General features: G+C 34.0%; 1 protein-coding gene across 2 annotated transcripts in view; it reads right to left on the reverse strand.

Annotated features, from left to right (window-relative positions):
• Positions 1-9,301: 9,301 nt before the first annotated feature.
• The window catches only part of LOC133523300 (GYF domain-containing protein gyf-1-like), an 87,163-nt gene continuing 81,300 nt past the window's right edge, over positions 9,302-15,164 (reverse strand). For both annotated transcript variants that reach the window (XM_061858839.1, XM_061858918.1), the window contains 8 exons: positions 14,322-14,342; positions 13,975-13,995; positions 13,416-13,436; positions 13,188-13,208; positions 12,100-12,120; positions 11,275-11,295; positions 10,109-10,129; positions 9,302-9,376 (listed from right to left, as the gene is read on the reverse strand). In XM_061858839.1, coding sequence (XP_061714823.1) covers positions 9,371-9,376; positions 10,109-10,129; positions 11,275-11,295; positions 12,100-12,120; positions 13,188-13,208; positions 13,416-13,436; positions 13,975-13,995; positions 14,322-14,342 — 153 coding nt within the window. In that variant the 3' untranslated portion in view covers positions 9,302-9,370. The remainder of the gene's footprint in view (positions 9,377-10,108; positions 10,130-11,274; positions 11,296-12,099; positions 12,121-13,187; positions 13,209-13,415; positions 13,437-13,974; positions 13,996-14,321; positions 14,343-15,164) is intronic.

Below are 15,164 nucleotides of genomic sequence, written 5' to 3' on the forward strand. Positions count from 1 at the left end.
TACTACCTATGTTTATTATGTAAGTAAGTTTAATATTGTTTTTATTTTTTTATAATACTTACCCATTTTTCTGTTCTATTATTTCAGGACAATCAACCACACTAATACCCACCCAGTAGCGCAGTTTCTTATCTCAACACTGTAAGACAATTGCAAACATTAATGAATCACATACCTCATAGCATACATGACGTTATTTTAATGATAACACTACTATACTACTACGACCTCACTTAAATTATGCAAGTTCAAAACCTACGTTACATTTTGTGAGGTTATTATACTTTTGACGTGTCTGTTACCTGCTTAATCTTGGCATCTCAAGAGAGGCTCACGCGCAACGCGCAGGTAAGCCTCCGCCAGGGAGGGGACGAGAGCGCGAGCGGGATCGAGCAGGGCAGCCCGGGTGAATTAACGTGTAAACCAAAAGAGCTCGCTTGTTTAAGACCAAAGAACACGGAATACGCAAACGTGAATGAAATGAACTTAATGGACGAATGATAATGTAAGATATTGTGCGAGTGATGTATGGGCCATTTCTCGATACCAGCTACCAGTGTACTACTAGTTAGTAATAACTAGTAGCTAACAGTAATACAATTACTCGTCATTTGGCGTCCTATTAAAAATACGAGTGGAAGTACTCGTACGAGTATAATTTTTGTTTTCGTTTGATGTGCACTTTGGTGGTGATAAATAACGAACTATTTTAATTGTTAAGCATTTATGTAAGTTATAAAATAAATCCAAAACTAACGGATTGAATTAAAAAAATACAATGTAAAAAAATTAGATTTCAGTAAGCAATGACGAATATAATATGGAGCATTGCAGTTGTTTCTGCCGCAAAAGTCACACACGCGCAGGATGCATAGGTATAGTTGGCCTAAAATTAGATGAATTATCTATAGTTATATAACTTTACTAAAGCCCCTGTTGCACATGTAAGTGTTCGAATAAACATTCCATTTTTGAACTTGTAATATTAACCTGTGGTTATCTTTCAAGTTTGATTATTTATTTCTGACATTATTTCCTTATCTTCCATTATACAAAATAGAACTGTCAGAAACAAATCATATCAAATAGCAATACATAAGCAATAATCAACGTCTAAAAAAGATCCTATGAATGTAAAAAACCTCAAAAAATACGTCCAATCTAAATATACATATAGAAAAAAAACTGACTGACTGACTGACATATCAACGCACAGCCTAAATCGCTGGTCCTAGAGATTCCAAATTTGGCACGTAGGTTCTTTACGAGTAGTAGTCTCGTAGAAGGTCTAGGGGTGAACCAAGAAAGGATTTTTCAAAATTCACCCCCTAAGGGGGTAAAAGGGGGTGTCCAAACGGTGTATGGGGAAACAAGATTAGTTAGACTATTTTATTCGAAACTTTACAAGAGTATTTCTAACGATAAATGAGTAAACACGTGTTTCAGGTTTTTTGAGAATTCAACCCCTGAAAGGGGGAATTATGGTGACAAATTCTAAAAATCAACAGGGGTATTATTTCTATGGTTTATAGGGTCGCTGATTACGAAAATAACAACGATTTTAAAATCTAACGAGGTGGACGTGAGATACAAATCCCCTGTTGGGGTGCGATGGGGTTGAAATTACTAAATATCAATATGGGTGTCGTTTTTATGGTTTTTTGGGACGTTATTTACGAAATGGAAACGATTGTAAAATCTAACGAGGTGGACGTGAAATACAAATCCCGTATTGGGGTGCGATGGGGTTGAATGGCTTCACTTCTTAAATATATATAAAGAAAGCAAAATTAATTCGCCAAAGGGAACTTTTGGTCCAGAGAAAGCTGTATTTGACCTTTTTATATCGTGCACAAACTCAGTTATAAGACAACTGTCAAGAGCTTTATTTATACTCGTATTATTTAATTTTACTGGCAGCTGAATAGTAAATAACATTTACTTTGGTTCTTATTTTAAAATATTCTCTAATTGAACATTTTATCGAAGCATCTGTCTTCAATTGCCACTCGATACAGAAATAACATTGAGGTATAGTACTAGAGTCGGCATCTCTAAAAAAATGTTCCCGCACCTCAATGAAGTGCCAGCACTTCATTGCGTTTTGTACATATCCGACTACTGGCGAGATGCCAGGCATGTAACGAAAATTAAAAATATTCATAAAAATTCAAAATGCCTTTGTGGGTTATGAAAATGTATTTTAATAATATCAAGAAACATAATAAAAGTAATTTAATAACAATTCACTGCGAAAAAGCTCTTGTTTTAAGCTCATTTAGAATATTTTGAAACGTCACTTTAAACACTCGCGGTGGTACGCCGTTTTACTTTGGCGCATAGATTACATTTCGCAGATGTAGCAAGAAGGTACTAATGATTACCTACCTTATTGTTTGCAGAATATATACACAGTAATGATATATTACTCTTTGTCTCGTATTTTTTTGAAATGTTTTTCTTATACATATAAAGATATTATGTTATCGTGCTTCTATATAAAGATATGTTTAACAAACATGGAAACTATAGGTCTAGATTAAGATAAGAAACTGTAATTTAATTATTTTGTATGACCGTTTGTTTCATATTTAAATTAAATAAAAATAAAAATGTTATAAGCGCGATTTGATCAAAATAGCTACGAGTACGAGAGTCGAGAGAAATAATTTTATGCCTTTTTTTATAAATTATAATGTAAGCCAAATGTAATTTTAATGTAAAGAATCTAGGTAAAAAGTATTTATTTCCTTACAAGTGTATTGAATTTTTATAAATATGTGACACTGAATCACATATTTATAAAAATTAAATACACTTACTTGTAAGGAAATAAATACATTTTACCTAGATTCTTTACAGTGTGTATGTAGGCATAAAATGAACAGTTGTCATACATAACAGTTTCGCTTATGGCCAGCAACACAGTGACGCTTATTCTTTAGCTTAGTGACAGACGTCAAACGCCGAAAATGGCGGATACAATTTGTTCTCGGTAGCCTGTCTAGTACATCTATGTCAGTGATTTGAAGTCGATGATTGCGTCTATTTCTCGCATTTTGATTAAAATATAGCGAATCGATATATCGTTTAGACGATTACACTGAACATAGAATAATCTTTTTAAAGCAAGATGGATGTACGGTTTCTGAAATAGCCGAATCACTGGGAATTTCAGTAAGAAATACCTATATTTTTATTGCAAACTTCTTATCACTTTGTAATTTTATTTTGTCATATTTTACGATAGCTTGTTTTAATTATTAACAATTCTTTCAGAGGCATACCGTTTATAAAGTTTAGGAATGGAGGATTTATTCGGGTACCAGATTTAGCCTAAGAGTACGGAGTTTCGCTGCACGATGCAGGGTTGGAACACAGAGTACCCGCCAGAAAACCTTTTCTAACCGTACGGCAAAAGGCTCAAAGATTTAATTGGGCAAAAATACGAAAATTATGACTTTTTCCAATGTATTATTATTTTTTGATTAAAAACGTTTGTCACGAGTCAGGACGGCAGAGTCTCGCTTTGGCGACCAAATAAAACTCGCTTCTTCTTATTTTATTTGCTAATATAATTCAGTTAATAGATTATTTAATATTATTGAAGTAACACGATACCAAATTTCGAATCGATAGAACATATGGAAGGTAGTCAGATCCCCTCATCAACTATTAAAGAGCTGATGATCTTCAAACGGCTGATCAGGTCATGGTTACCTTACCATATAATTTGAATATTATTGAAGTATCACGGTACCAAATTTCGAATCGATCGGACATAAAGAAGTTAGTCAGATCCCCTCGTCAACTAGAAAAGAGCTGGTGATCTTCAAACGGCTGAACAGATTTTCATGTGACACAAAAAAAAACTAAAAGGTAATCGGTTTATCAGGTTAAACTTATAACACCGCTCTCTTTTTGCGTCGGTCGTTAAAAAAGATGTGGTTTTCATTTTGTATTCTATAATTTTCAAATATAATGATCAATAATATTTGTTCAAAATTGTAATTACATAACTTTCCTGCTACCCAAGGTTGTCTGGAAGAAATCGCTTTTTAGCGATAAAACCGCCTGTTGTTACCTAGTCTTAAACTTGTATTTATTCGCTTTCTGTGTAATTTTTAACTTTAAACTTGGTGCACAATAAATATTATTATTATTAATTTTCAACATATACTACATCACTCTCCTTGACAAAACTGTACTATTAGAAATGATACTTGAATATACATATGTTAAAAAAATATAGATTAAATTTCGGCTCCCAATTCGGCCGAGCTCCGCAAGCGGCGCAAGTTATGCAACCATAAATATTGTGGAGCATATTTGAGCCGTTTGGGGGTCTTTTACTCTAATGAAGACGTAATTAGAGTGACAGAGAAAAATGCCCGCAATATGCGAACTTCGATTTTCGCAACTATATAGCACTGGGGCCCTGTAAGAAAAGCACCCACAGGTTCTTCAAAGGATGGATTGTGTGAAAGAGGATATGAGAAAGAAAGGAGTGAGTGCTGAGGTGACGAAAGATAGAGGAGAATGGAAGAGAATAACATGTTGTGCCGACCCCACATAACGTGGGATAAGGGCAGGAGGAAGAAAAAGGGTCTTCAAAGAATAAAGCCGTAGGTTAGTGGAATCGGCTCGGGGTAAAAATAGCTGATGTCTCTGTGCAGTGTCGTGTTAGTTATTCATTTAAAATATCAGTTGGTCCAAGTTTCATAAATATGTATTTTTAGGTAGATACCAGTCAGTTGGTCAGAAAGGTCCTGGCCATAGATGCAGTAAAGAGGGGAAGAGGCCGCCCACCGACAACCTGGACAAGGACTATTAACAATGATATGCTGACGATGGGCTTAACGCCAGAAATGACTCAGGATCGCCATGACTGGTGCAAATGTATTAGGAGGGCTGGCCCCGAATAGGGAAAAAGCCAGGGGATTGATTGAACGCAGGTCGCCTCGTTTAGCAATGAGCGCCTGCAAGGCTTTGCATGCTTAAATAAAGCATATTCCACGTTGCTATTCGATTTAAGCAGGCGTTAGTATTCGTACTAAATAAGTACAAAGCTCATTCTACATTTAATAAAGTAATGAATAAGACAAATATTCCGCCGATATATCACTCCATAAATATACATTTGACAAAATTACAATTCATAAGTGTTTTAATTTGTAAACGATTTCAATAAAATATAATTTAGGAATACTCGTAAGTAGGAATGTTATGTTATGTTCGATCAAATAACTACTTTGTCAAAATACGTAAACAAATAATCTTGCCTCTCCAGTTAGACAGCTGATGCAGATGGCGCAGTATCGCAGATAATCTAGTTCAAAATAAAAATAGTACCTACTAAACTTCGATATCTCATGTACTTAGGGGTATGATTTTCGTGAACGAGCTCCAGACGACGAACGACAAGGCAACTGGGTACGGCGGGCGGCGTTCATTCGACATAAGGGTCATCCGTATTATGCTTCGAGCAACACTACACACATGTTATTACGTTTCATTACATCGAAACACCAAATTATTATATTTTAGTCTCACGTAATTGCTGGATTTATCGATTTTGCTCCCTTCAGCTGTAGCACAAACGGATTAAGACCAACCTCGAAATTTCTAGAACAGTCATGAAATTTGGTATGTATATAAATTAAATGCCCACACTATTTCACATTTGGGGACCTCCATGAATCGCAGCCATCTTGGAAAATGTGTACCATCCAGGAGAAATTCGCGTTTTACTCTAAATCTACATTTTTTATGAAAATATAGTGTAAGGCAACATTACAGCTTATTAAATTCTACGCAAAAAAGTCCGGGATGTATTTGCGGAAAAAATACACCTTGTTATAGAAAATACTTGCTGAATCTAAGTTTAACGCTTATACACTTTCAGGGGACATTCTCTTACTTAATAGGAAACTCGGAGGAATATGAATTCCACTTTTAACTATACATTTGTACGTAATCTACTCTAATATTAACATTTTACTCGACTGCGACTTAACCAGAAAGTAGGGTTATGGGTTTAAGTACTGATGATTCAGTACACCCTATAAGAGCTGCAGAATCAGTCGATGTACGGTCATAGAACAAGGACGAGACGTAATTACTTGGCTCGTATCTACTTGTTGGGAATGAGTAACCGGGTTATGATGAGATGTGTACTCAAGTGACTCTTGGCTGTTGGCTCTTACCCTCCGTTATGGTAAATATAGTTGAATTATTACAAATCGTACTAAGAGCTGCAGAATCAGTCGTTGTACTGTTCATAGTACAATGACGTGGCGGAAGTTCTTGGATAGTATCTACTTGTTGGGAATGAGTCACCGGGTTATCATTTTCAGATGACGTGGACCATATATTCAATGAACGCTTCTGAAAAGTTCATTTAAAATTGAGGGGGTGCTTAATCACGATTCATTCAAAGGGGTGTAAGTGTATACTCCGTATTTTTATGTTTGTTAATTTGGTCACTATTTAGAGTATAATAAAATTACTATTTATTAAAAACTCGTTCCAAACACGAAACTCAAGCATAAACTAAAACCATAACGTAACATTCCTTTCCTTAATGAAATTATAACTAAAATCTATTACTAAGATTCAATTAGTCTCGATGGAGGTTTGACTATTCGTCCAGACCTAGTTTTATACAAGTCAAGATTTGGTTCCGGAGTATTGCTTTGACTTGTATCAATGATCTCCTGATCATCAGATTCTTCTGCTTCATAAAAGAAATCACATTTGCTATCACTGTCATAATTTATAGCATCAGAGATAGATAGATAGAATACTCTTTATTGGCACACCTCAGTAAAAATATACACGAAAAGACATACATCAGAGTTAGGATTAACAGATACATTTTGAGTAGAATTAGTTGATTGATAGTCATTTATGCTACGTAAATGTTGTCTGTTCCTCCTGTATTGGGGACTTTGTTCATCCTCTACAATATATAGGAATGTGGGCAATTAGTCTTATACAACACTTCCTTTTTGCCAGCGATCATCTGACTTCTTTTTCTTGAACATAATAGCCTGGCCTATCTCTATTTCTTTTAGTGGTCTAGCAAACAGCTATTGTAATGGTTTTCTACCTTATATTGCAACTCTTTATCTAAGAAAAAGCTTCTAGTACATATTTTAATCTTTAAATATTTTGCAGATACAGAACAACGATCATTAAGGTTCCGATTGAACGGAAGATTAGCTGGAGAAGGGCTTTTTGCCTTCGGGCTATTTCTATGTAAGGACCTGTGTTATCCACTTTATACATTTTTAGTAGAGATTTAACAATTCTGACAGAAGTCTCCGCTAACCGTTTGACTTTGGGTAGTCAGGAGACGAAGTAATATGCTTGAATCCATATGTATCCGCAAATTCTTTAAACTCTTTACAAGAATACTGTGGACCATTGTCACTTACAATCTCTAAAGGGCATCCATGTCTAGCTATCATATACTTAATATTATTAATAATGGTTCTTGAAGACAAGTCATTTATTCGAACCACTTAAAAAAATTGACTATAGTAATCGACAACAACCAGATAATATTGTTTATTAAATTCAAAAAGATTAGTGCCTGACTTTATCCAAGGTAGTCTAGGTACATACATGAAAATGAATTGGTTTTTTAGTATATTTTTTTCTAAATAAGGCACATATTTGACAGTTGTTGCAATGTTCTTTAATGTGATTTGTCAATCCAGGCCAAAATATAACATTTTTAGCTCACATTTTAAGACACGTATTTAATCCTAAGTGACCCTCATGAATAATTTCTAACATAATTTTCTGTAATGCTACTGGTATCACAATTTAAATTATTTGGTCGACTAGAGACAATTCATTGCGAAAATTCGAAAACGGTTTTCCTAAATCATTTAAATTGTTCTTAAAATTTGGCCAACCATTATGAATATAGTCTTTTAAGAAAGACATTGTGGCATCCTCATTAGTTTTCATGGCAATGAGTTGTCGCTTTTCACTTGAAATAGGCACAATTTCATTGTTAAACTCTTCATCAAATTGCTTTGTTTTATAATTTTTATCAACTATGAAAGAGCGACTGAGAAAATGAGAGCGAATGAGAAGATCTGATTTGTTTTCCAGGCACATACTTAACAGTAATGTCATATCCTTGTATCTTAAGCATCATTCTTTGTAGTCTTACAGGATCTACAGACAAGGGTTTTTTAAATAAAATTTCTAATGCCGAATGATCAGTTTCAACCAGGACATGTTTTCCTAAAAAGTACTTATGGAACTTAATGCATCCAAACACAATAGCAAACATCTTGCGTTCAACCGGGGCATAACCTTTTTGACATTCAGTTAGTGCCTTAAAAGCATATGCAACAGGCTGTCTTGTAAAAGGCAAGCGCCTATCCCTACCAAGCAGCAATCTACTGATACAACTATATCTTTATTGCTATTAAATAATTTAAGTGTTCGTTAATGTCTCCTTAAGTTTATTAAAAGCATTTTCATGAGAAGGTAGCCATCTAAATAATATGTCTTTATAAGAAGCTCGCGCAACGGGCTTGTAATGGCCGAGTAATTACTATTTTCATATGACCCAAGACTCTTTGGAAGCCGTTCACGATATAATTAATCACTGTTTGCTAAAACAAAGTACAATATTTCAGAAACCAATAACCAGTAAACACCGTCTGGTTCTCTGCTTAGAGCAATGTGGAAATACAATGTATAATACAGAGTCAATGGATTTGTATTGAGGATTTCCCCACCCGGATTACCCATCTCTAGTCGACGGGAGGGCCTAAGCTGCCTGTGGTATGGGCCGCAGAGTGAGGAACCGACGTACTATACGCACCGTGTCCCAGATTACCGCCTTCTGTATCTGACTCTTGATCCAGCCCCCCAGCGAGAGTCTCTCTAAGTGTTGATCGAGACTCTTCGCTATGAGACCGTTCCCTGACACGACTATCGGAGCAATGATCGGCGCCATTCCAGGGATAATATGAATATGATAGTGAAAATATTACTTCTTAACTCACAAAACTAACAAAAAAAAGTAGAGTCCACATTCCACATCGCGGTTATCTCGTGAGCCAAGTCTAGGTACTTACTGGACTTGTCCTTCTCGGCTTTCAGCTTTCACGAGATTCTTCATGGGGATTGGTAAACTTGTGTTTATTTATTCCTATAAAAGTACTTTCAAGTCAATACAGTAGATTAAAAATTCCTTGATATTTGAAATGATTATGACTTTGGTTTTAGCATTATTATGGCATTACATAATATATAAGAAAAATACAAAAAATAATGCCACTCAAACGTTTAATTCGGACTTATTTGCAGTATATATTGCCCAGTTCCATTATCTGATGTCTCAACCCTGAAAGAACAAAAAAAAAACGCTTACAAATGTACTAAACCTTGATAAGTTTAAAAAAAAGTTGTTTCAGAAGCTTCATTGTTTTTCAGGAGTTCAAAACCTCAGAATTGTTATTTTTTTAATAAGTACATCTTTTAACTTTCATCTTTTATGAAAACATTATTTGAAAATGTTAGATTTAGTACACCTGTTATATTTTTTTATTATTTAAGTATTCCAAATGTACACGGAATTAATTCTTACCTCACGAAGTTCTTTTTATTTACAGTATATAATATGAACAACGATGTTCAATTCATGTTAAATAAACATTAATATTTATGTTAGGGTTAGGTATTCCGGTCACCTACGGCCTCATCCCTGAACGTCCACCTTCCAAATTCCATGGTCCATTTCATAGTTCGTCCGTTTCCTTATCCGACCATTTTTCCGATTCTATGTCTAGTTCCCCGAACGGCCGCTGTAAAAATTCCTTGTGGGTCCGATTCCCTGAACAGCGGTTGTTAAAATAACTAGTTTGTCCAATTCCCCGAACGGCTACTACAAAATTTACTAGTTTGCCCAATTCCCCGATTGGCCACTACTACTACACTACTATTAAGGATCAAATCCTAGTACTTTCGATATCACTTTAAAGTTTTCTGAAGGTTTTAAGCTAAAAAAAGTTCGATTTTAAAATTTCGATTATGTATATAATACTTCGAATATTATTATATTAAATTCCTTACATACCATTCTAACGCTCGATGGTTGCTGAAATTCAATGGTTAAATTGGCATTTAATATTTATATAAAATATTTGTCATGTTTCCATAACTGTTATTACTATGTATTAGAATTTTACTTTGAAATACTCTCCTGCTAAAATATGCTTATACTTATAGGTTTAATTTAATTAATCACGAAGCGTTATACTCTTTTGCATATAGGCATGGAATTCAAGAATTCACATACTTAGGTGAAGACAAATTGTGAGCGTCATAATGGCGGGTGGAATGTTGTTCAATTGTGTAACGAACTAAGTAACAGAACTGTTATTGTACATTGTACAACGAGGGGGGTAAGCGAAATTTTGGAAGCGAGGGAATTAAAGACCCGAGTTTGCAATATTCTTACTCCCGGAGTTACACACAATGTTTGTAAGCGGGTTTATTCCTAAATACGGTGACATATCAAACATTCGTCCGCCATATTGTCATTTGTTGACAGGTAAGGCATCGAAGAACACACGAACATCGAAGGCACAGACCTATTCGTTATTCAGCCACGATTGAAAATTATGTAAAAATCTTTTAACTGTTAAATTTCTCAAATTAAATATTTTAAAAACATAAACTAATATATTAAATTATTAACGGCAGTATTTTTAAAGTAAAACACATTTACGCTACTCCAGCCTGATGCTTTCGGGAATTACCCCCCTCGTTGCACAATGTACTATTATTCAGGGAACTTTTCAACCAACTGATACGGTAAATGGTTCGTCAATGTATAAGTTGTTTTTTTCTATCCAGTATATTTAATTTACATCTTCTTTATTTTACGAATATTAACAGATTCAACTGTATTTTCAATTGTATGTTTGACCTACAATTTGAATGTTACTTGATTTCACGTACGCGGAATGGTGAGCTTGCCATATGTTAAACATATTATTTTTGTAATAAACAAAGGGGCTCTGCTTGTCTTTGTTGGTTTCTCTAGTTCAAAATAAATCAGAAATCCAAATTTCAAAAATAAACATTGGTAATTATAGAAAAAAGTAAAACGGAACTACCATTTGGTCATAGAGGAAATTTCTAAAACAGGCTTACTTAACGAATATTCAACCGAACAATTAAATACAAAACGAAATAAATATTCCGTCTGTGTTACTTTGTTTTTTTTACCTCACTTACCTTTAATTTGGATCTTATGTCCTGTGGGAAAATATTTATCTAGTATTAAAATATGTTAATACTAATTGATTAACAATCCACAGGGCAGCTTGTGGCGAGCTGTTGAGGAGTAACGACCCCACGGACCTAGTGCTCCCGAGAATCGGTCAGGGTCTCCGTCTCCGGCGTGTCTTTGTCGGTCGGAGTGGAACCCAAAGAGGACCTGCAGGACTCTCAGCTTTGGCTTCTCCGCAAGTCACCGCCTGCCTCGATAGGGTGTGTTGGCATTTTTATGGCAGGTGTCCGGACCTCTTTACAATAACCCTATCTTAAGCTCCAGCCAAACTTCATCCACAGCAGTGAACTCTTTCCATTTTTGTTTCAATAGCCCTGCGTGCTGAAACCGATTCACGGGTATATATTGTTGTACCCGTGAATGGGCTCCAGCAGGCGTTCTACATGACATCAAACTTGTCTTAAGAGGCTGTCAACACCAAATGTCCTTGAAATTGATGTTACTTAAACAGTTTTTTAAGAAAGACTATTTGTTTTATTCAAGTAAGAAAAATATATGTTCATATTAATTATATTTCAAAGACCGTGGTTGTACTCGATACATGATTGAACGAAATCGGCTCGATAGAAAATAATTGCAAAGATTGGTCTTAAAATCACAATTAAACGGTTTTATGTCTTTATTGTTTTGACTTATGGGTCTGCAATTAAAATCACAGTTTCAAAACATAGTTCTGATTGGAATTCAAATCACACACGATGAATGTGGGCCTTTATTATGAATTTCGTTTAAAAACCTCTATTTTGCTACAGTGAAATTGCTATACGTACTGTTGCTTTTGACTGTGCCCTCTGTAAACATTTTATAAAATTAGAACCATGCCGATAGTTTGAAGTTTTGTGTACACGAGTGTAACAAATTAAAACTTCGATGAAGAGCAATAAATTTGAGATTACAGTCATATAATATTGAAATCTTTTTCTTGGGTAATGTTTACAATAGCAATCATAATATTATAGTATATATATATTATCTCTAAGAACTACGTTGTGACTTATATAAAACTGCCATATCTAGGCAGTCGTGGACAACTCGCATCAGAATCAGAAAGCAAGATTTAAGTGACCTATGAATATTAGGTAGGTACAAGATACACGATGCCACAATTATGCCAATGAAGGTACTTATGCCATTTCTGCCTTTTAGCGTCATTGTTAAAATAATTTTATAATTAAAATACCTACAGAGTATAATTGTGTAATGGCCTGCTATTTGGTTATTTTGACGTCAAGGAACATATATTTAGTGTTAAAAAATTCATCCACTTATAAATTACTTTTTCAAGCAAAAATAAACAGCTAAAATATAATCGTATCTTTCAGTATTTAGGAAAAAAGTAATTGATTACGCCGGCACCTTTTAAGTATTGAATATTTGAAAAAAAGTAATTCACAACTGACCCTGGTCAGTTAAAATATAGTTTTGCTATGCAAATATGGTAACACGACCAAAATCGCAATTATTGTCCGAAATGTTTGAAATTATTAGTTTTAAATAATCCATATAGGTAGGTACGATACGGTTATAACCTTCAGTACGTAAGTTATATAAGTAATTGGTACATATGACATAATTTTTCACACAGACACAAACATAACATTTCATATTTAAATCATTAGGTAAATTAGTTTATTTTGAATAATAAATTTTTATTATTTTATTACATTTTGTCCAACATTGACACGCTGTAGGTATATTTTTCATTATAGACACTCCTGTTATTTTGATCCTCTTTGTTTACAAAAATAGGGTTCACTTAATGTAATTCAAAAATTTATCTACTAATTTATACAATTTAAATTACAAATTACTTAGTAATTGCAATGTAATTGCATTAATCATTACTTATGATACATACCTCAATGTCATTTTCCAGTTCCTGCAAATATATTTTCCCACAAAAAAATTGTTTATCATGTTGTTTCTTTATATGGAAGCTGATAACAATTTGAAAAAAAAAAGTACAGGGTCTAACAAAGTATACAAATATTACCAAATACGACGAGGGTAATATGAACGATGTCTATTTTAAAAAGTTGTTCCTTTAATTTTAGTTACTTAATGAAATAATGCTAAAAATGTATACCGCAGCTATACTGTCGAGCTCCTGTAAAATTTGAATTGTTTGTTAATATTTTTTTAGGGATATAAATAAACGTGTTCGCTGAACACTTAATACAGTAGTGCATCAATAAACTTTTCATTTCTCAAGTGAGTTGTTGATGTTCTAAAAAGTGTGCAGAAAATGATATGTGAAGCTCTAGAGTACTGTAAACATTTAAACCCTCAACATCGTGTGGACTGGTGTTACGACGCTGTTTTCAGTGTACCCATTGACACGTAATACAAACACAAATAACACAGAACGTAAAAACAGAACCGATGAAGAATATTTCTATGCTTCAAAACCGTGAGCAATAATGGATTTTGCTCGCTGTTTTAAGATCGTTATTATGCTCGTAGTCTAATTATAAAATCTTTCGACTCCTTGGGACTTGGGAAGTTGGGATTCAAAATAAGCACCCCTAGCAAAAACTTGCTCTCTTGTTGCACATATAACTATAATAATCCAAGTGAGTTATAGACATATTTAATTAAGATATACAATAAGTAAATACGAAAGGACTAATTGATTACGTGCTTACGTCATTATTGTTCTGAATTATCTGTAAACAATTATTTTAGCCTTATTGATTTTTATTGTACTTGAAATTAAATTGTGGCTTTTAATAGGGAAACATTTGTTTTAATACTGGGGCTGTAGAACGGACGAATTTTTATCACTTGTCATTATGCCTGTGACAAGTGATAAAAATGCGATCGTGATACAGCCGCTGGAAATGTTTTACTTCAGAAGGCTACGAAGAAAATTGGATTAGTAAGTGCGTTAAGTATTATAAACCTAATAGACGGGTAATATCCAATTAATCAAGGTAGCTTAATGTTTTTATAATATCATTATTTTGAATTTAAAATTAACTACAACTTATACCTTATTTTTCTGTTCACATTCCTGAAAAAAAATTAAATCATCAATCAATAGGACAGAAATATATCCAGCTGTCATTTTTTTAGTTGATATTACCCAATAGGCAATAGCATATGTATGTAGTAGTTACTTATATCACGCTGGCTCTTGAATTTATATTTTCTTTAACACTATTTATTCAAAGTCAAGTCATAGTAAAGTTCAGCATAAGATTCACTATCATTTTACCAGTTTTTTTTCACAAAATCATTTAATTTCAATTATATTTATCCGTCCAAAATGTTTAAAAACATAGGGTTTCTAGAAGAGATATCTTTTTTTGGGAAAACTTGCCAAAAAACTCTATAACATTAAGACTTAAAAATCTTTGGAACTAATCTCTGTTCATTTATTCAAAATATTAATTTACAGTACATATGGGGCTACTTTATAGCACTAGTGCGAGAAGTAGCATATTATGTTACTGTGTCGAACATTTAAAGGGCCATATGTACTGTAAAACGTTGTACGATACATGTGCGAATAGGTAATTCGCAACTCGTGTCGATTTAAAACACGACCGAAGGGAGAATTTATCGCCACTCGTTTCGAATTTCCTATTTTTCGCACTTGTATCGTAATGTACTATTGTGTATTATATTCTTTTTGTGCTAATAAATACTTCCTATCTATTCTTTTGGTACCGTAAAGAGTGGGCTAAGAAAGCATATTATGTCTATTTGTATATTACGTATTTTTCTCTACGAGCAACCGGACCTTGGTGATACGGAGTGCAACGTGTGGATTTCGACACTGTTTTAGTATTGTACCCCGGACTTAAAATAATTTTGACTGAAAATATGTTAA

Source organism: Cydia pomonella, chromosome 1 (assembly GCF_033807575.1).
Source record: "Cydia pomonella isolate Wapato2018A chromosome 1, ilCydPomo1, whole genome shotgun sequence".
Classification (NCBI taxonomy): domain Eukaryota; kingdom Metazoa; phylum Arthropoda; class Insecta; order Lepidoptera; family Tortricidae; genus Cydia; species Cydia pomonella.